Source organism: Orbicella faveolata, unplaced genomic scaffold, assembly GCF_042242905.1.
Source record: "Orbicella faveolata isolate gen_17 unplaced genomic scaffold, um_ofav_v1 contig_37, whole genome shotgun sequence".
Classification (NCBI taxonomy): Eukaryota; Metazoa; Cnidaria; class Anthozoa; order Scleractinia; family Merulinidae; genus Orbicella; species Orbicella faveolata.
The window spans coordinates 1626222-1649268 of record NW_028301566.1 but is presented as its reverse complement, the minus strand read 5'-3'; the positions used below and the strand labels follow the sequence as shown (position 1 = coordinate 1649268).

The window sequence follows — 23047 nt, the reverse complement described above, 5'->3', positions numbered from 1 at the left end:
AAAAAAATACACATCCTAGTCAACTACGACTCTCTTCACACAACCCAACGTCTGGTATCAGCATTTATAGCTAGGTTTATTTCAAAGACAGTCTCAGAACTAATCCAGGAGAGTATCAAGATGGTTTTAAATCTTTTTTTTCTTTTTGGTCCTATTTAAGTTACTCCTATCGATAAGAACAATAACTCAACGAGACACAGTGTCAACGAGTTCTAGTTCTGCAGTAAAACAATTGTCTACATTATCACGTTCAATATTGTCGCGCTCTTTTACGACAATACAGCGGAAGAGTCGTGTAATCTCCTTCTTGATGTCTCTCTTGAAGAAAGCGTAAGCTACAGGATTTATGGCGGAGTTTAAAACTAGAAGGGGTATTTTATGTTCTTGATCATTACATTCACCATTTTGAAATATATATACTAACGTACAGCGAATATAAAATCCATAACACAGTAAGAACAAGCCTATAACAACTGCCATTAATTTGACCGCGGATTTTTCCTGACAATTAAACAAAATGCGATGGTTGAAACGTAACTGTTTCGCTATGGTGCGAGCTGCGCTGTGAAGCTTGCAAATGACATGTAACATGGATGCAAAACAGAATATCAACATTAAACATGGGAGGAATTCAAAAAATATCACAGATATCCAGAAAATTATGTCATAGAAGAGGGGTATTTTAAAAATAAACCAGTTAAGTCCGGAAATCGTGCTTAAGACAACTCGGATGCCCCAAGAAAAGGAAACCATTTGAATAACACGGCGACGCGTCATAAAAGTCAAGTACTTCATAGGCTTGGCAACTGCAATGTAGCGATCCAATACTAAGCTGCACAGGTTCGTCACAGCCGCGTAACTGAACAGCCACCTCACAAAACTTATCGCATAAGACTCTGGTTTACACCCAGTTGCCATCTCACAGAAGAACATTGGTGGAACAACGCTCATCCCGACACAGAAGTCTGCCACTGCCAATGAAATCACAAACGCGTTGGTTTTGGTGCGAAGCTGCCGTTTGCTGCAAACAAGGAAGATAATAAATCCATTTCCAGCCATCGTTAGGATGGAAAGAGACCAGCCAAGAATCCAAAACCAGGTTTTCATTTTCCCCAGGCTGTCAATTTGTATATGCCGATATTAATCAAGAAACTTCCAAACACTGATGTGAAAATTATAATGTTTCAAGAATAGAATACATTTAAAGACATTTCGTGATGACGTCTTAACCTAATTAGCCTGAAGCTTCAAGGGGTCCTGTGTTCAATCATTTCTTATAAAAACAGCGTTCAAGCAATGGTGGTCAAACTTTGTGAATCATTTTTGTTGTGAAAAGATTTTTCTATGGCAACCATGCTTTCAAAGAGTGGCTGGTATTGTTTTTGTTAAAAAATTTAAGCTCAAAGCTTAAATTTTTGTGTCAATTCGAAATTGGCTTTTATGACGATTTATTTCAAATTCTTTACATTTTTTGTATTGTCATATTTTTCCTGGATTAATTTTGAAGCTTTTCTAAATTATTTGAAAAACCGTTAGTCGGGCTGAACCAAGTTTGCGACATTTCAAAGTGTGTGACGTTCTTTTGGCTTTCTGTGACGTCATGATTGACTTGTTATTACAACCTCGTTCCCAGGGTCTCTCATCTTACCGCCCCTTGGAGCGAGCGAAGAGAGACCCTGGTTGGGTCTGGTCACGTGCCACTTTGACAATTAAGAACATCAGGGAGGGGTCCTCTGTAATCAGCAATTTGTCGCGTTGAGCTTTGTCGAATTCGAAGCATCGCGCTGCGACTGCCATTACCCGCGGCGTTTATTAATACTTAGCTTTCAGGCTGAAATTTCGAATACATGTAATATCTATTCCAACGTTTACTTAAAGGTTAAGCAAGTCTGTCTCGAGGCAATTTAGTGGTCTTGATTTTCAGTGTTGCCGTCTTACCCACTGGATTTATGGAAAGTCAGTCATTTCAACTGTGGACGTGGAGCAGCGCAATTTCTTCCCGGAGTAATTGTTGTTTCTTCTTTGAATGCACTTGATCAAATTGATGTTCAAGGGATATTTTAATCTTTGTCCCTTGAGAGCCAATACTTAGAGCCTTAAAACATATCTTGCAATAGAAACGAACCTAAACAAAGTATAAGCACGGCATGGCAAATTTATACAGAGGTGTCACTCTGAGAAGCGACGTGCAGTTTACAGCGGAAACCATGCAGACCTACGATCTCTAAAAATATGCTGCAACACAATCAAACGACCCCACTCTACTTATAATTTCCATTTCTTCTAATAACACAGCATAAAAAGTGCCCCTCAGAAACATGCGTGCAGTAAAGAAAGGTCGAAAGATCGAAAATTAAATGACAATGTGCACAATTGTCACGAACCGTTGGAGTCACGTACACTAATTTATTAACGACACAATAAAAATTATATTTGTCTTTTTCTTCTTCTAGCGTCCTTTCGGTCGAAGATAAATCCAGTTTATCAGCAACGACGGCGAAATGCATAACGCGACGAGTTCGTTGTATTATCCTTCGCGCTCTGCAAAGTTCGGGGCGCCGACGGCGCGGTGAAACTTCAGTAGATCTTTTCAACCTTTGACGCTCCTTTCGAAGTGACCTTAGCTTTCAGTGATCAATTAAAAGGCCCTGAATTCTCTAGAATGATTTAATCGCCGTTCACAAGACCTACACTTCATTCTGAGGTAAAGCTGAGTCAAAGATCTTCCATACACAACCTCGGTCGCGGTGTGTAATTCTCCATTCGCCTTCTTGAAGAGATTTTTACAATATGTAACGTTCTTCACTGAACCATACAACCTTCAGCGACTTGGATTTCCGCTATTAGATGATGGATAAGTTTTCCTCGGCGTTTGCAGAATATTACCGCCGGACATTGCCGCAGAACATATCGTTCTTGGTTTACTTTGGTGACAACACATCCCGCACTCCCGTGGGCTAAGTATAGACAAAATTCCTACTAGGCCGCCCATCCCTTCAATAATTTAATTGTCATCTCCCAGATTCTGGGAGACACGTGACCAGACCCAACCAGGGTCTCTCTTCGCTCGCTTCAGGGGGCGGTATGATGAGAGACCCTGGGAACGAGGTTGTTGTTATTACCACTAAAATAAACAAGTTTTGACGCTTGACACACCATATTAGCTTGATTACTAAAGAGTGAATAATTTTGAAGATGCAGGGAAGGGGGCGGGGGGGGGGGGCAGTTTTTTCCTTCACGATAGGCTAAATAGGACTAACATGAGATAAATAAGGGTTATGGACAGAGCGTTTGGTCAAGATGTGATAACAGCTTTTTGGGCCTCTTGAGTTGTTCTCCTTGTTACAGCAGTCCAGAGGGAAACACGCTTGCAGCGACGGAGTTTGTCAGACTCCTAGAGGACTCGGGATCTGTTACAGCAAAACAATCCAATGGGACGACAGAGAATACGCAGTTACTTGCGTCCAACAGTAGAGTTTAATCCATTAACGTACTCAAAACGTAACCAAAGAATATTTTACAAGGCAGGATTATTTAAGCCGAAACATAATTCCAAGCGATCACGCAAGGCTACTAAACAGTCATAACTAAACATTATGTCATACATATCAGAAGGCTCGATTGGTTAACGAAATTCGTCGTTTACAAGATTAATAACTTTCAAAAGCAATACAGGTAGATAACAGTTTAACAAAAGACTATTGCAGGTAGCAATTACAGTTCAATTCTAACTACAGTTATGATCTTACACAAAACAGCAGGTGTTTGTTACGGTTAATGAACTGGAACAGTAACTTCTAATTTAGAAATGCAAAACGAACTAAAACTAATATGTCTACGTTGGATTTCTATATTTTCCGATAGCGAAAGCAAATATGTAAAACATACTAAATTATCTGATTTTCTCTCCTCACAATGATGACTGGACATTGGCCAACTGCGAACCCTTTCGTTTCCTTTTAAGCGGAGTCAATGCAAACGGGAGCGCGTTAGGAATTCCACCTTTCACAGAAGAGCTTCCAATAAATCATAGCATAAAAAAATGAGATTTCTGATCAACATGAAAAGAATAACGTCGCTTGCTCAACTTAGAACTGTTTTACCCTATTTAGCATGGGGTGAGAAGAAGGGGCTTTTGATATCTCACTTCTACTTGAACGTTTTTACTTTAAAATCACACAGGCAACGAGTTACAAATCTGGCGAGTCAAGGATCTTACTGTTCCCATGGTAACTGAATTTTCTGCAAGGCAAGGGAGATTTTTCGTATGTAATCACTTTTGTTTAGGAGTTCAAGCTCGCCACTCATCCTCTGTGTAGCTAGTGCCAAATCTCTAACGGTCAAAAAAAGGAGCCTGCTCGAAGGATATAATGGTGGCATTACAATATTTTCTAGGTGTTCTCGGGGGTGCTCTAAAGTGGAGTCACCGCTCACAATAGAACCGGCAGACCACCCTGAGCCGAGAACGCGACTTGGCTGGGAGACGATACGATACGATACTATAACCAATCGCCATAACCATTATGTCCGATTCTCTACGACTCACAAAATTGTCAAAAGGGGGCCTACTACGCACATAATTTGAATTCCGAATTCCTGACGCTATTTGGGTCAGATTTCAAGATGAAGCTCAAACCATTCTGAAAAGCATTCTGTAACCGGAATGGAGATTAAAACGAAGAGGGAAGGCGAAGACACCCTCAGAAGTTCAATTGAAATTAGAGTCAAGTCATACCTACTGATGCCCAAATTATTTTTCTCAGTTACTACTGAAAAATCAGCTCAACATCTCCAAACATACGCTGAACTATGAACTTTCCTCTGCGTTCACCACCTTTTCTAAAATGCAAGAAAAAAAGGACGCAAAAACAGGTCTCTACACCATTCAATAATTCTAAAGATTCTGAGAATCAACTTGTCAAGTAAATTCAACTACTCTTGGATGTCTCTGTCCTTCACGGAAAATTGATCTCAGAAACGGATCAGTACGAACTTCTGCGAATTCGTGTAGAACTTGAAGTCGTTAGGTCTCTAATGTATAAACAGTGTTATGTAACCAAGGCAAATTTTGTTCCCCGTATATTAATTGTTAACTAAACTAGGGTATCTAAAAGATAGTAATGTTGCGGCACATTCTGTTGATAGTGACATATTTAACGCCGTGATTCATTTATCTGCGCGTTCCAAGACTTACATTAACTGTTATTTCTCAAAGTAGTGTCAAATCGTGGTGTCACTTAAAATCTGTCGTTGTATGCATCAACTTCATGCATGATGACGCATCGATGGCGAGGTGTGACAAAGGATCGAGACAAAAAAGCACATTGTGATCTGAAGTATGTTTGGGCATAAAACGATACACATCAGCCTCCTCTTTACCAGATCACGAAAATCGAAAGATGTGGAAATTGTAGGAGCAGAAATCTAACTTATAAATTCTGTTCTGGCACGCATTAAATATCTCTAGAACTCGACAGAAGAACACAGACTGTGTCGAGAACGTGTCCACCGCGATGTGTGAAAATGCTCAAGCTTTAGCTTAAAGTCATGTTTCGATGAAAAGGAATAGATTGCAGCATTTATGAAATCAGCGTGTTCCACGGTTTTCGTTTGTTTTAATTATTCTACAGGCTTTAGTAACGACGATTTCTCTTCATTTAAGAATTCGGCGAAGGAGGCGAGACTGCTGGGAAATGACATACTAAGATTAAGATGTCACAATTAATCGTCCAGATTTACAAACTTTCACATAATGCATAGCAAGATTTGTGAAAGTCAAGCACGATCTCCTTCACATCGCTTTACAGGTAAATCAGAGCAAACTTTCTCAGTGGAATCCGCGCGAAAAAGGACGACGGCTCGACGAGTATGACATCCTCGTGTTGTTCGTGGCGCAATGCACTCCAATAAAAGTGGCGCAGTGCAGTCTGGTTAACTGCAATGCATTCTGGTAAAAAGTGAAGAATTCGAGAATTCGTACCCCCTTCTATATATTCTTCTTAAATCCTGATTATGTTGCTGCTCGCTCGCTACGCTCGCTCCGCAGCAACAATCTAATTTAAAATCTGCATTAAATCATCATTTTTTTGTTGTCTTCAAAAATGCTAATATCATATTCCGTTCTATTCCTTGAGAATCTCTTTCAAATTCTTTAATTTTGGAGAACCTTTCACGTAACATACGATGACAGTTTTATATCAGATCATAAGAAACCTTAAAGTGGCATTTTTCCATAGCGTATCAGCGTTACGGTTTTCGATAACGCCATGAAAGCAGGTATGGACGAAGTATTTGACCACCGGAGGAAAATCACATTAGAATAGAGTATATGGTAAACACTTGTATTACAACCACAATAAAAGGGGAGATGGGTGCGTTCAAAGTCGTTAGGTCTCTAATGTATAAACAGTGTTATGTAACCAAAGCACCCACCCACTTAGAGCTAATTTCCCTGAGACTAAGATTACAAGATACAACTTAAGGAATAAATGTTCCGCAATACCCGCCATTCACTCGGACCGTTTCAAGAATACATTCTTTAATAGGATAGTTTTTAAGTACAATGTAGCTTTGTAAATAGTGTACTTTTTGTATTCGATTTTTGTATTTGTTTCTATCAGTAAATATCTATCTTATTTAGAGACATATTGTAGCCCATTAACATTGTTATTTTTAAATGTAACATAAGATAAGTAATTTTATCTTTTGAACAATAAAGACACTTTATTTATTTAAAGTACAACGCTGCAAAAAGACGACGATAGTGAAGAGACATATTAGAATAGTACTTTAGGGCATCTTCACTTGACGTTTCTGTGAAAATCAGTTAAGTTTAGAAAATCATAACTGAATAAAGGATATAATAACTATGAAAAAACTAGCCTCAAAACTCAATAACAGTGTCGAGTTTTAACGCAAATTACCCGAAATGCACGGGTCGGAAGGTCAACACCGGCAAATATCTCGTTCATTCAACCTGCTCCTACCCGGTAGTTAATATATCGAGTAGACTTCACTAGGTTGTAATTGTGTCTACAAATTTGACAGTCTTATTTTCCTTCGTTTGCTAATGGTGAGATTAAAAAAAATGTGTTTGCGCTCGTTAAATCCTCCTTGTTGAATCCTCCGCAGTTTTTCTGGCGCTGTCGGCCAAAAATTAGTGGGATTGTTAACAACTAACCACACTTGCGCAAACAAAGTTATTAATACTTGATGTCAATAAATTTTTGCATCTTTGTGATTGAACCATTTTTGGTCTACTTGCAAGTAAGGCGTGATGCTGGGTCGGGGTAATGTAAGTGCTTCTGCGTGCAATTTAACTAGGTTACAGCTGCAATAAAAAAATATATTGCTTTCCTGCGCTAGACTCATGACCTGATTTAGAATATAACAAAAATAGTTTCCTGCCCTCAGAGCCTAATGAAAGGTTAAAAATGAAATATTTCGTTCGACCTATCAGAACTTCATCAGCCAGCATAAAAAAAATGTGAATGTTAATGACCAACTAAAATAGCCGTGTCATAGATGTTAGCTCATTCGAAGCCATTGTCTCTTGAAATAGGGCTTACGTAGCCAGATCTCAATTGCCTTCCTTATGGGATGTTTCAACGTGTTGCTTTCGGTGGAAGAACCGTTTTGCTTTGCTCTTATTTTATAGCTGGTTTTCACGTGACGTCACCAAAATTCGAACTACAAAACTATTGATCTTCCTGAGATTTTACTTAAATGATGTATAAGAGCAGCTGAAAACTAATATTCATACAAATTTTCGCTCCGAATGGGTTCTTGGTTTTGTGATACACTACGCTTGAATTTCTAAGCTTTTGCGTGACGCGGCACTTACATGACGACCAAGAGAGCTGTCATGATGGTTAAAAAAGTGACTTACTTCGGGGAACTTGGCTATCTGAACAGTTCATGTCTTAGAAAAAGTATTATTTTAATGTTTTAGAGCTCCTCGAGGGATAAATTCACGCTTTTGTAGCAAAACTCAGTGACAGATGTTTCTGTTGGTTTCCGGCCGCCATGTTGGTGCCCATACGGATGGGCACCAGCATGGCGTCTGCATACAAATCTCTATAAATTTGGGTAAAAAATTTCTCCGCATATCTCGCGTAAGAAAAATTGCTGTGACCAGAATTTTAGCTAGAGTCTTTGCATATTTACCTTCTTTCATTTCCCAGATTCTGGACTTTATTTATTGACCGGTTTTGATTTTTATTTTGATCTATTTTGAATTGCGTGACACTGAAAACCAGCAATTGGTACATTTTTAGACAACTGATTTTAAATGCAAATAAAATAATCTAGATGAGAGTTGCTAAAGCGCAAATACAACCGTAACAGCAGGTGCCTGCAAATTCAAAACAGTTGTTTAGCAACCGAAAACGATAGTCACTTGATACACAGAATTGTCGTTTCCCATGTTAATGTCTCAATATTGGATTTCCAATCTCCTTGACCAATCAAACGGCAGTCGACCACCTGGAAAGGAACTGTTTTGCATATATGTCCTCGCTCTAAGTATTTTTTTGAAGTTTGTGGTCCGAATGGCCTAGCAATTGTAAAAAGTAATGAATAGCGAACACGAAACAAGCCAGTTTAATGATAACAAAAAACTAAAAAAACTCACAGTGCTGGTATAAGTTATATTTGAAGCATGTTTCATCAGCACATATCCCCGATAAACTTGCCGTGTTTACCCAAATGAAATACGATCTCTCTGTGTGATTGCACATAATCGGCTAAAACTTCGAGGGAAAGACAAATATATTGATATACTTGTCATATCGACCAGACGGTCCCAACGAGCTACTGAAAAACCCACCTTGCTACAAAACATATATCTTTTTTTCTATTTTGGAAGATCGCCGGAAAAAACATCGCTGCATGTGTACGCAATATCCTCACCACGGACGAGCCTCTGTTCAGTGTCTTTGTAGTTTAGTTAATTTTAAAGACAGTCTTTAGTTTAACTAAAAACAGTAAAAGACGAATTTCTCAAACTTCTTTAAAGTTCGTCAACGTTTTCTGCTACGATTCGCTCACATCATGATAATCCCAGTTCAATTTTATTCTTTGCGTCTCGGGTACATTCACTAAAAGACAAACCGAGAAGAAAAAACATTTTATTCTTTGTCCTGTTTAACTTGAACTTATAAGAAATATAGTAATTCTGGCTTCGGGCTGAAAAAAGAAACTCTTCACGAGATATAAATGGGTTGGCAATTACCATTATCAACAGGTTCAATTTTGTTTTGCTCTTTTACGATAGTACACCATAGACGTCGTTTAATCTCCTTCTTGATGTCTCTCTTGAAGAAAGCATAAGCTAAAGGATTAATGGTGGAGTTTAAAACTAGAAGAGGTATTTTATATTCTTTGTCATTACATAATACTTTCCTGAAAACATATAACAAGGAACAGCGGATGTAAACTCCGTAACACAGTAGAAATAAGCCTATAACAACTGCCATTATTTTGACCGCGGATTTCTCCTGAGCTTTAAAAGAAATACGATGATGGTTGTAACGTAACTGTTTTTCTCTGGAGCGGGCGGCACGCTCGTGCTTGCAAACAACTTGAAGCATGAATACGAAGTTCATTGTCAAAATAAAACAGGGAAGAAGCTCAAAAAATATCACCGTCGCCCAAAACAGAAAGTCCCAGAAATGAGGTCTTTTTAAAATAAACCAGTTCAGTGAGATAAAAATTCTAAAGGCAATTGGGATGCCCCAAGATAAGGAAACCATTTCAATAACACGGCGGCGCGTCATAAAAGTCAAATACTTCAGAGGCTTGACAACTGCAATGTATCTATCCACCACTAAGCTGCACAGGTTCATCACTGACACGTAACTGAACAGCAACCTTAGAGAACTTATCCAGTGAAGTTGTGTGTTACACCCAGTTGCCATCTCACAGAAGAACATTGGTGGAACAACGCTTATCCCGACACAGAAGTCCGCCACTGCCAGTGAAATCACAAAAGCGTTGGTTTTGGTGCGAAGCTGCCGTTTGCTGCAAACAAGGAAGATAATAAATCCATTTCCAGCCATCGTTATTATGGAAAGAGACCAGCCAAGAATCCAAAACCAGGTTTCCATAATCAAGAAGCTGTCAGTTCGAGAAACTTCTAAGCACTGATGTGAAATTATAATTTTTGAAATATAATGCCCTTTAAGAGCCACCTGTTCATCTTTATATTAAGACCTTCTCTTGACGTATCAGGTTATTGACCAAGCGTGTGGTAAAGATAGCTGAGTAATTTTTTTGCTTGCCCTGCTGGCTTTTCTTCCTTCTGCTATTTTTTTTTTTTTTTTACACAAAATAACGGGGGTGGCCCGGGCCCCTCCCCTAGATCCGCCACCGTTTAGAACTATTGAATTCTTCGGAAAAGTGTTCCAAAAAAGTTTTACGGCTGAAAATATCCGTTACGCTTGAAGTTAAAGCGAAATTGTCTGCGGAGGTGTGCCCCCCAACTCTCCCTTCTCCCCCTCGCCAAGAAAGTTCTTCAATGACAGTTTTTAGTTGTATGTCTGGTTTAACAAGATTTTACTTCAACCAAAGCGAGTCAATGCAATTGACATCGCGCTTTGAGTTTCACACTTCCCAGGAAATAAGTCTACGTTCGCAGGCTACAGAAAAGCTTGCGGTAAATCAAAAGGGCTGAAAAATAAGACGTTTTACACAAAAAACGTTAACGAAGAATGTTCAATTAAACACACGTGGGAGAATCAACATCACTTTAATGGTATGATTTAGAGGCTTTTAAAGGTGTATTTAAATATGCAAATGATACGTTCTATAGCGAACCTTGATGGATTTTTACCGTACCATCAATTAACTTTTATCTCACTTACGGTAATTTTCCTACTCCAATTAGCTAATCTATGGTCATACCGATAATTAGCATGGAGATACTGATATCGTAAATTGACTTCCAAACATAAAAAAGGCACTCTTATTATTGTTTAGAGGTTTTTTTTTTGTTTTTTTTTTTATAAAAATGGCTTTCAAAATGGCTTTCAATTCATTGCATAAATAATTCAATCTTTACCAATCAACTAATTGCTGTTCCCAGTCCCAATCTGGTGCGTTCTCAGTAAAATCTTTTTCCTGCTAACATATCTCGCCTGAGGCATGCCGGGTAAGCTGGAGAGAGATCCCGGATAGACATATCACGCCTTCCATTTGAGTCTCCCGAATGAGCACCAGTCAACCGAATATTAGAGAAATTACGGAAGCAAATTTAAATGGAAGTTCAAATAAACTTGAGCCCTTTTTTATTGTCGCAAAATCAAACATCAACCACATTTTTGGTTCAAACGTATATACTATCGCACATTCCTTTTGCTAGCTTCACTTACGGATAGCGGGGTCCAAAGCTCTCGCATACTTGACCACGGCCACGTTATTCAAGAAAATACTATATAGCTCTCTCACATCCAAGCGCAATCACTTGCAAAGCAATATTTGCTTTCAGTTCAACACAGGTCATGAATTGGCAGGCAAATTTTATACTCCGACCATTTTAGGAGAGAATGACAGAATGCTATGAATGGGGTTAGGTCACGCAATTTCAGCACTGATCAAATGGTCATAGAATTAACTAAACTATCACAAAAACGGCTCAAAACAATTGAAGATCTCAAACAAAACACAGGAAAGCCAAGAAGGAACATGGATGGACAAAACTGGAGAGGATTAAAATGGATTGCATTTGGATAAATTTAAGAAACGTCGGCCCACCTTTTTTCAAATTTATATCAGTTTATATCAAAATGTCATTTACACAGCTGGAAAATCGTGATTTTGCAAATGAAAGACTTTTGCTCTGCTAATTTGACATTTAGAGCTCATGATTAACAAAATTAAACAAAATCACCTAAAATAGCGTGACCTAGCCCCTTTAAGTCATAAAATATAGTTCAAGTTATAATACCGCAAAATTGATACCATATATATAGAGGAGAGGAATAGAAAAGTAAATTCATATGCACGGGATTTAAAAATTCATTTAACGAGATAGCTGAGTTCTAACTCTGTTTTTGTCTTTTGAATGGAGTTAATGCAAGCAGCAGCACATTTGGAGTTCACCTTTCGCAGAAAAGCTTCTAATAAATCAGAGCATAAAACATAGGTATTCTGACAAACAGAATTATGTCGCTTTCTCGACTTAGAAATGTTTTACCCTTTTCACCATGGGTTGGGAAGAAGGGGAACTTGAGGCCTCATCTCTACTTGAAGGCTTTTAACTTTAAAATCACAGAGGTAATTAATTATAATTTGGTGAGTCAAGGCCATGGTAACTAGTTAAGGTGAAATATGAAACTCTGATTGATTGTTATTTCAGTACCTTCCAGCCTATAACCTGGAAAAAACTATATGAAAAGGTAAAAAATATATATATGTGTGAGTAGGTAGTTTTGTTAAATTGATACGTCTTGAGGTTAAAATGAATTTGAGCAAGGCCCACAAAGGGAGATTGATACCTTTTATGGGTTTCTTTCATATTTCCCATGATGACTGCTTTCAATTTCATACTTGAGTCCTCCCTTTTGGGGCTGGGCAAAAGAAGGTTTGTCGGTTGAAATTTATGTGAAATAGGGTTAAGGGAGACAAAGAACCATTCCCAAACAGTGCAAACAAAAATTTAATTATTTCTTTCCAGGAAATCCATTAGTTTTAAACAACATGTTTTTTTGTTTTGTTTTATATATATAGACATTTCATTTTTTTTTAACAGTACACTAAAATACATTACTACAATACTATATACTTACACTAATAACAATACTTAAAAACTTACTTACGGTACTTGCAATACTGGTTACTTACACCTTACACACTGTCAATTACGGTACTATTCTTACACTATTCCCATCCTTTTTTTTAATTGTTATTTTACAATGACACATGACATATTTATGTAGTTTTTTTTTTCCTATATGTACAAGCTTACAGTTATGTAATAAATATGAGATTAAATATTAATTAACCATAAATATCAGCAACATATAAAATTAAAGTAAAAAAGCCCACGTGCGATAAAATTTTGGAAGTTCTCTTTTTGCAGTCGCGATCTCTTTAAGAATTTCAAGTTTTCCGGGAACAAACAAAAGAAAGTTTTGAAAATCTAAAACATCTCCGCGGAGGCTTGTGCAGAAAATGCAATATTTGGCTATCAGTAGAAAATAATTTAGGGAAGTGGTCAAAACTATTATACATATAAGGGACCCACTAGAATAACTTGAGACTACTGTCTCTTCCTATAGCCCCCTACCCTTATCCAGATACCAACGGTTTCTTTTATGGCCCCCCCTCATCCCTTGGCAAGTGACCCATGGTCTCTACTACAGCTCCCCCCCTCCCTTGACAAGTGACCTATGGTATCTTTTATAGGCCCCCCTCCCTTCACAACCTACCCAATGGTATCTTTCATGACCCCCCATCCTCCATCAATATCACCTCTATTTGCTGTTAGCCTATGGTCTCTTGCTTAACCCCCCCCCCCCCCCCCCCTTCACTACACACACAAAGACAAACACAGAGAGAAACAGTATGCCGGGTTGGGTACACTATGGTCACATTATTTTTCCTTTAATCGATCTTAGAATATACAATAATCTCTGGTTTGCATACCTATAAAAATTAGAAATAAACCTTTTGGATGTTTGAAAACAAGTTCGACAGTCATGTTAAAGATTTTTTAATGAAGAAACACAAAAAATCCCCACATTGTTTTGCGCTCAAGTACATGGTGTCCCTTTAATGAATGCCTGACTACACAAAGCACATTAACTCTGAACACAAACATAAACTGTGGACTACCGTAATAGTGATTAACCAACTTTCATATTGCTAAAAACCATCGACGCACAAACCACAGAATTGAGAGGCACTCTCTTCAATGCGTAACCTAGAGTAGCTAGGATTTTTCTGAAACCGTTTTGTCTCTAGAACTAAGATGCTAGCCTTCTAACTTTTAAAAACACTTCTGAACAAGTTTACGAGCTTTAATGACGCTAAAATCTCCAAAAAAAGTGAAGAATTATTCCCGCAATAGTCGCCGGTTCACAAATCACGCGCAAGTAAATGCATATCTCACGGATCATGAAAAAATCGCAAAATTACACTCTATCACGCCCGGTCCGGCTATTTGATTAGCTCGATTAGAACTGTTTGCAAGTACCGAAAATGTAGCTTCTTGACAGGTCTAATTACCTCATTGACTGATTTGTTACAGGCTTATCACCAAGGGCGGTTTGGCACATCAAAAACAAAGTCTACAGGCTCCCCTGTCCCCACCTCGATCACTGTGCTCTCCGAATTCTTCTGTTTCACGCTCGCCATAATTTTTTTCTGTCCCCGCCGGGAGCCTGTTCGCAGGCTAGGTTTCCGGACTTTCCGCTGTTATCTGCTTGTCGCTTCGCAGAGTTTGACACCTCTATCGTGTGCTTATAATTTCTTTAGGTTCATTTCAGCACTGGAAAATATGTTTTAAGCTCTTTAAGTATTGGGTCTGGAGGGACAAAGTTAAGTTTGAAATATTCCGTGAACATGTTGCTTACTTGCACTCTATATTATGATGCCCGGCCCGGCTATTTGATTAGGCCGATTCGAACTGTTTGCAACTACAGAAAATGTGGCTTCTTGACAGGTCTAATTACGTCATTGACTGATTTGTTACAGGCTAATCATCAAGGGCGGATAGGCACAACAAAAACAAAGTCTACAGGTTCCCCTGTCCTTAGACTGCAAACAGTCGTTTTAGACGTTTTCGGAAGGCGCGAAGCGCCGTAAGCGCGATCCTCGCGTGTGAAGCGCGCGAGCCTTACATTCGCTTCAAACCTTTCGTTCGAATATTGACCGTCGCCCGCATTCGCAAAAAATACGACTGTTTTGCAGTCTACCCTGTCCCCGCCCTGATCGCTTTGCTCTCCGAATTCTTCTGTTCCGCGCCCGCCAAATTTTTTTTTCCGTCCTCACCGGGAGCCTGTTCGCAGGCCTGTGAGACGAGAAAGTGAGCCTGCTCTGATCTCTGCAATTTTTTTTTATTTCCACCCCGGAAACCACAGGAAAGAATAAAGTCAATTAATTTTCACTGGAAGTATGAACTTTGGCAGCTCAGATTTCTCGGGAAAATTGTAAATCTTTTTCATAACAACATGTAGGCGCGATATCCGTTGTTGATAAAGTTTTGCCAAAGAAAAAGTGTCAAAGTTTATGTCTACTAAGGAAACACACCTTGATTCCAAGTGATCTTGCTTTGGCAATCTGGGCTTTGGCGATGCTGGTAAACGGGCAAATGCCTTCGTGTTGTTTCGTTGCCCGCTTGCAATCACATACGTTTGTAATATTTAACTCTTCCCATATGCAGTCGGCAACACGACAAGTACGTCTTGATTCATTAACATACTTTCACCTGCTATTTCCTGCTCCCTCTTTAGTTTGAAATTTAACCAGAAATAGACTGGAACTTTGTTAAAACATCAGTAATATGTGCACTCAACTCTTCTTCTGACTCCCAATGTGGACCACTTTTTTTCTATTGTGCGGTAAATTATCGACTCCATGGGGATTTAATCGCTCCTCATCAAACATAGTAGATTGACAGTTTTCTCGCCTTTCCCGCTTTTCGACCAATGGTATTTCACTTCGCTCAGACGATCTACGCGGGCAGAAATGAAAAAATTACAGAGATCAGGGCGGGCTCACTTTCTTGGCGCCTCTTCACAAATAGCCTGCGAACAGGCTCCCGGTGAGCCCGAACACCCGCCCCGATAGCTTTGCTCTCCGAATTCTTCCGTTTCGCGCTCGCCGGAATTTTTTTCCGTCCTCGCCGGGAGTCTGGTCGCAGGCTACTTCACCAGACTCCTTCCCGCCGGATCGCTTTGCTCATCGACGCTCGCGCGTGTGACTCAAAGGTGAGCCTGCTCGCAAGCTAACCGCGAAGCTCCGCGGCTCTCTCGCAGATCTCTCACGTGGAGAAACATCAAGAAAAACCTCTGGGACCACGGTAAACAGTCAACAGACTTGCTCGTAAGAAGAATGTCTTTTGAGAAACGTATAAAGCTACGGCATCTCCGAAGAAAAACGTACGAGGACAAATCGGATATCCGTGATAAGGATCAATTGCAACATACTACTTGCAAAGTGTCCTAATCAAACAGCCGGGCCTGGCATCGCAATAATATATAGAATGCAAGTAAGCAACATGTTCATGGTAAATTTCATATTTTGTCCCTGGAAAGGAAATACTTGTATCTTGCAATAGAAACGAGCCAAAACAATGGTATGTTTAAACACACGGCAAATTACAGAGGTGTCAAACTCGACGAAGCGACATGCAGATAACAAAGGAAATCATGCAGACCTATATGAATTCTAAAAATTTGCCATAGCACGGTCTAACGGCTCAACTCTACTTAAAATTCCTCCTTTTAACACAACATGAAATGCCCTTCATAAACACGAGTGAAGCGAAAAAAAGGTCGAGTGACCGAACAGAGAACGGCAAATGTATAAATGTCACGAACCGTAGAAGTCGTGTAGGCCAGGCATTATGCAAGTTTGTACATGCCACAGAATGTCTTACATCCTCACATATGTACGAGTTGCGCTAGCAACTACAGACGTACATAGTATTTTAGAAATACCGGCAACTGATGAGATCCACATGAAGGATCGAAACCATGGTCTTGCCTGAGCTAAGCCGAACAGTGGCAAATACGACACGCAAAACAGTCAACAGACTTGCGCGTAATTAACAGCTACATTTGGATCATGTGGTGCCAGAACGACCAAAAGGAGGAATAAACCTATACATCGAGCTCGAGAAACTTAAGCTGATCAGATAGCTGCAAGAAACATAAGAATGTTTAGGAGAAACGTATAGCTTTCTCCAAGTTACGGTGTCTTCGAAGAAAAAACGTAGGAGGACAAATATGATATCCGTGATAAGAATCAACCTCCTGTACTTGCAAACAGTTCTATAATCACAGCCGGGTCCGGTGTCACAATGTAGAATGCAACTAACCAACACTTTTACGGTAAATTTCATATTTTGTCCCGCGAAGGGAAATACTTGGAGACTAAAAAACATATCTTGCAATAGAAATGAGCCTAAAAAATGCATAAACACATGGCAAATTACAAAGGTGTCATCGACGAAGCGACATGCAGATAACAGCGGAAATCATGCAGACCTATGACCTCTAGAATTTTGCCATAGCAGGTCTTACGGCTCAACTGTAATAAAATTCCTCCGTATAACAAAACATGAAGTACCCTTCATAAACACGAGTGAAGCAACAAAAAGGTCGAGTGACCGAACAGAGAACGGCAAATGTACACAAATATGTCACGAACAGTAGAAGTCGTGTAGGCTAGTCAACCCATTTTACACTGAAGTACTGCAAATTATACATTTAATATGTGTACAGCTAAATATTTCAGTTAAGGTTGCCCGATGAAATTGTTAGATAAAAAAAAACCTATGCGAGAAGAACACTAATGTATTCATTAAGTTTGACTTATCATGTGAAAAAAAAAAAACCTACTAGTTTGTATTTTTGTGTGTGAAGTAGAAGCCTACACAATAAGACCACTAATGGTAGGCTCTGTATTCATTAAATTTGGCTTATCATTTAAGAAAAAAATGATTATACATCTAACAGCTTGTATTTTTGTGTGAATTAAGTAGAAGTTTTGCGCTTTTATGAGATGTATTTAATTAATAATAAAATAAAATTTTTAAACGTAAAATGAAAGCCTTCCTCTTAAATCAATTTTTTAAAATGTCATAAATTTTATATGTAAATAGTTTTTCAATAGGACTTGCCAATGCTTTGTCCTCTCATGCCAGCCGTAGAGTATATGGCTTATGGATAACATTATTGTTTCGTTTGTTTTTTGGTACCACCAGTCTTGAAATAGAATTAAAAAATCGACTGTTACAGCATCCCTGTCGTCTCTCACAACAAATCTTGTGATGATCTGGCGAGGGCGAGGAGGAGTAGCGCCATTGTTTTGCCGTGGTTTGCCAACGCGGTGAACAGCGTGGAATCGAATCTCCACGGCGTTCATTTTGAGATCATTTTCTAGAACATCATAAATGATATCCTGGCAGTTTTCGCCTCGACTTTCGGGGATATTCATGAAACGCAAGTTTTCTCGTCTCGTATAGTTCTCAAGGGCGACGAGGTTCTCCTGGGCTTCTTTCAAAGCGGGTTTAAGCTTCTCGTTCTCGGCTTGGAGCTTTTTAAGATCGGCCTTTAGACCTTGAATTTCCGCAGTTTGCTCGTCGATCATACTTTGGTAAGTGCTTTTTGAATCTTTGAGGGCTTTGGACTCTTGCTGTAGGTCCTCGATGCTTGCCCACGCGTCACAGATTTCTCTAGTTCATTCAGTGCTGATTTGACGACATTGATTTCATGTTTGAATTCACACGTAAGTTCAGAGATCTGTGTGTGTAGATTGGAGAAATTGTCTTTCATACAAGATTCTATGGCGATTAATTTATGGAGGAGTATTTCCATAGAGATAAGCGAGTCGGTCTCTTGGTTTCCCTCCATTTCCTCGCTCTTCTGTTTGTCTCGTTTCAGAGTTAGTCTGTCGGCGGAGCTTGAACTTGACGAACGTTCCGAACGCCTTAACATGAGTACAAGCAGCAAACAACAACTATTTGCAATTAGCCGGAGTATTGATGTTAAAAATTCATCACTGGTTGCATTTGAGCGAGCCTAAATGCCAGGTATGGCTCTTCTCAACTAAGGAATCACAGAGCGCGGAGACCACGTCCCTCCGCCATGATTCCTCGCTCGCTGATCGTTTTAAACAACATTGCTAGTCCCTTGATAGTTTTTCCTTGATGCCAAATGAAATCAAAAGGACATTGGAAAATCTCATTAGCAAGTCCTCAAATGGCAACTTAACTATCCTTAATTAGCAGAGACGATTAGGCGACCGATTCCGAGAACACCTTCGTGACGTAGAGAAAGACGACAAAAACGCATCTAAACCGGTCGCGAGACACTTTAATCTCCCCAATCATTCTAAGCAACATATGGCAGTCTGCGGCCTTTCCCTACATCAAGGAAGCACGGAAAGCCGCAGAACTCTAGAACAAAATTTTTTTCAAATCAGCATTCTTATCCTCACGGTATCAACGAACGCTTTTCATTCAACTAACTTATTCTGTTCTTTTTCACGTTACCATGCACCAGCCAATAGCGTAGCTCCATCTTTCTGTATATAAACCACACAAAACCCACAATTCCTCGATTCGCTCCGACGAAGGGCTAAAGCTCGAAACGTCAGCTTTCGAATCTCTTTACGGAGGCCAATTCACATTATCAACCCAGTTGATAAAACCAAATTATCTTATTTTCAAACATCATTGCTAGTCAGTTGGCATAGTCTGTATAATGTAATACATATGAAATCAAAAGGACACTGGAAAATCTTATTGTTAACAAGTCCTCAAACTGCAACTCAATAAATTGTTATGTGTCGAAGTTACGTATCATGATGGAATGGCACAATAGCTGCCGAGCTATGAAACAACTCGGTAAATTTAATTCGTGACACAGTGGCCGCTGAGCTAAATAACACGGCAAATTAATTTTGTGACACGGATGGTCGCCGAAGTAATTCGCTTAAAGGAGAAGGTCACTCCAAAAAGCTTACTTTTTTGTCTCCCTATAGCAATTAAACATTCAGCTTTTCCACCCACCGAAGTTTCAGCCTCTGAAGTGCCCGCTATCCTGAAGAAATTCGTCTCGAAAGAAGCTCTAAGTGACGTCATTCCGTCCGACTCGAAATTGGAGGTAAGGAGAAAAACCAGCAACAGAATCGGTATCCTTCACAAGGTCAGCAAAACTATTTTTTCAAGCGATTATCAAAATGATTTGGTTCAAGAGCAGCCATAACGTACCCAGAGTGGAAGTTAAAAGGCTTGTCGGAAGCCATTTGGACAAAATCTCTCGGACAGATTGACGTCACGAAAACGCAGCCTGGGTGCTGAGTACTGTTCAAAATGGCGGGAACGATGTTCGAAGTTTGGGCTTCTTTGGAGATGAATTTCATAAGGAAAACCTGCTGAAACTTCGGTGGGTGGCTAAACTTAGTGCAAGGTTTTTATTAGAGTTGACAAAAAATATACGTCTTCTGGAGTGACCTTCTCAGTTTAAAAACTCGATACCGTTATTTTGCGGCACAATGGCCGCCGAGCTAAAAAATGCTTGATGCATTTATTTTGTGACAACAAGCCATGGTCATGTTGCTCAATGTCTGCTCAGAGCACTGACTGCTCAGTTGATGTTTTCTTTTGATTCAACAAAACAGAACCGAAGGCGAGAAGACTATTGACAACAAAACGCCAATTTAACATCCAATGAAAGGAAGAAACAACACAGCACGACAGAACGGTTGAAAAATGGAAAATAATTACCTTGAAAACTGCGACCAAGTGAGGCCAAAAAGCTGAGCAAAGACGTACAGTGACAACGCAGTATGGCAAGAACTGGCAGCGATTACGTCCTAAACTGTAGCAATGGCTCCAATCAGTTGAAATTACTAGTACCAGTCTACCTGTCAGACTATCCCTGACTATTGTGTGACATGATACCTACTAAAAATAAACCCAAAAAGCAAACAAAAGAATAAACTCGAAAATATACATTAATATAGAATTTTAGAATGTTCAAACTTTAATTAATATAACATTATAATTAAGGCGTTTCTCAGGACAACATATACTCTTTTATTTCCTTTCATTGTTTGCCAATATTTCAATTTTAATTTTTAAGAGAATTTTATAATACTATTAATGAAAATTTTTAAGTGTCCCCAATTAGCCCACATGGGCTAAATACATTGACATTTAAGTAAAGTTCTTACTTACTTAAGGCAAAAATTTAAAGCTCGGAATCGATTTGGGTTCTTGAAAAAATACCTAAAATCTTCTAGCCCGTCAAAAACAATAGTTGCAAACTTGAATTGTTTATTCTTCAAAGTGTTTCTTCTAATTGAAGGTGCATGACTGTTACGTCATGTTTTGATCAATCAACCCCCGCCAACACGTAAACTCAGCATGAATTCAAAACGTAAGCAAAACAACAAAGTTAAATTTTAGCTTGGAGGCAATTTTAAAGCTCCCATTCGATTTGCGTTCATGAAAATCTTCAAGCTCGCCCAAAGAGAAATTCGCTTTGGTTTGCAAAATTTCATAGTTCAGGCTCAGCCCGTACTTCTCAATACTACCGTCAAATGCGATATTACAGTCAATGCTAAGTTCTGTTGGTTATTTTTTAATTTACTATCAATGAACTCTGACCGAAAAGCAAACGATAAAAGTTTCAGTTTTAATCAGGAGCCATAATCGATTATGGCCCCTGTTTTAATGCAACACGCGTAGTTACGTAATCTAAAACGATATAAGCGCCTGCACTATTTACTTCTGCATTGATTCCTAACGTTTTATTTGCTAGCAAAAATAGCACAGAAATTATGCAAGTAAAACAAATTTAAATAAAACATCATAAGCATCATATTCCAAAATCGTCATCGAACAAGTGATAAGGCATCCTTGGCTTTGACGAAATTGTTGTGACATCCGATACTGAACCGGTATAGTTCAGTCTATTGGCCATTTCCGAGTTACCTTGTGCCTCTGTTTCAGGACGAGTCTCCGTGCAAAGCCTTTCTTATGAAAATAAGTTTGATTTGCACGAAAATGGACCTGTAGGCAGAACTCATTTTCATACGAATGGTTTCGCACGAAGGCTCGTTTTAAAACAGAGCCAAACCAACCCTGAAATGTCCTATTGATGTTCCGATACTCGCGGTTAATATCCATGTATATCTAACAAACAATGGCTCTTTCAGTGTGTGGTGCAACCCGAACTGATAGTCCAGGCCGAGAAATACTGGCTTGTGAAATACTTGTTAAATACTTGTGAGATACTGGCTTGTGAAACCTTGTGTGGTGCAACCTGCAACGCAAGGTGGCCTTGCGAAAGCGTATTAGCTTCGGTGCAAACCGCACGAGCCGAGCCGAGCCTGGATATCTATTGGCTTGCGTGAGCAAAACAACCTCTGAATCGACGAGAAAACTTGCTCAGCAACACCTGAATGAAATAACAAAGAGTATTGAAACGAGGAAACGAGGAATCTCGTAATATAAGCTTTTCGCGAGGACAGTGCAGTTAATTTCCAATAACAAAGCAGCACGACAAAGCAATTGAAAAATACAGATGTAGCAATGGTCGCCTTACTCGAAAACAATCACGCGAAATACTAGTACCCGGTCTATCTCTCAGGCTACCCATGCTCACAGAGATCTGTCACGTGACATCACGTCTTCAAACCCTCAAGATAGTCGCCGGCTATGTGGGATTAGGCAGTACATTGCATAATACAAATGAATATATGAAAGAGCATATATTTGGACTGCGGAAAAAGATATGAAGACATGATTGATTATCGCAGTTATGCACTCAACTTAAGCAGCTGTGGAATTAAAGCCTGAAAAATCCCGTTCAGGCCTGATTTTTTTCTTTTTCTTTTCTTTTTTTTTTTTTCAGGCTTTAATTTCACAGCTGCTTAATTTGTGTGCATAACTGCGATGATCAATCATGTCTTCACATAACCACACACATGCCACATGTGGCATAATCCCACAAAAACTGTGAATGTTAATGACGAACTAAAATAGTGTCATAGATGTTGGCCCATTCGAAGCCATTGTTTCCTCAAAGAGGGCTTACATAGCCAAGTCTCCATTGCCTTGCTTGTGGGACCTTTGAACCTGTTGCTTTCCGTGAAATAATTTTTTTTTGCACTTAATTTATTATGACTTTTTAAATGATTGATTTTAAATGCAAACAAAATGATCCAGATGCGAGTTGCTAAAGCTCAAATACAACCGTAATAGCAGCTGCCTGCAAATTCATAATATTTGGTTTTAGCAACACAGAACGATAGCCACTTGATACACAGAAGTTTCGTTTTCCATTTTAATGTCTCAATATTGGATTTCTGG

General features: G+C 39.2%; 2 protein-coding genes across 2 annotated transcripts; both read right to left on the bottom strand.

Annotated features, from left to right (window-relative positions):
- Nucleotides 1–57: 57 nt before the first annotated feature.
- On the bottom strand, nucleotides 58–1107 carry LOC149101576 (adenosine receptor A2b-like). The gene has a single exon (XM_089275654.1). It carries the CDS (start codon nucleotides 1105–1107, stop codon nucleotides 187–189), a length of 921 nt encoding a protein of 306 aa, XP_089131780.1. The 3' UTR covers nucleotides 58–186.
- An 8005-nt stretch (nucleotides 1108–9112) lies between these two features.
- On the bottom strand, nucleotides 9113–10154 carry LOC110057756 (octopamine receptor beta-2R-like). Its single transcript, XM_020764341.2, has one exon. It carries the CDS (start codon nucleotides 10104–10106, stop codon nucleotides 9204–9206), a length of 903 nt encoding a protein of 300 aa, XP_020620000.2. The 5' UTR covers nucleotides 10107–10154; the 3' UTR covers nucleotides 9113–9203.
- Between the last annotated feature and the right edge of the window lie 12893 nt (nucleotides 10155–23047).

What these genes read in the sequence shown, in the direction of transcription:
- LOC149101576 (XM_089275654.1), bottom strand. Translation starts at nt 1,107, where the DNA reads ATGAAAACCTGGTTTTGGATTCTTGGCTGGTCTCTTTCCATCCTAACG.
- LOC110057756 (XM_020764341.2), bottom strand. Translation starts at nt 10,106, where the DNA reads ATGGAAACCTGGTTTTGGATTCTTGGCTGGTCTCTTTCCATAATAACG.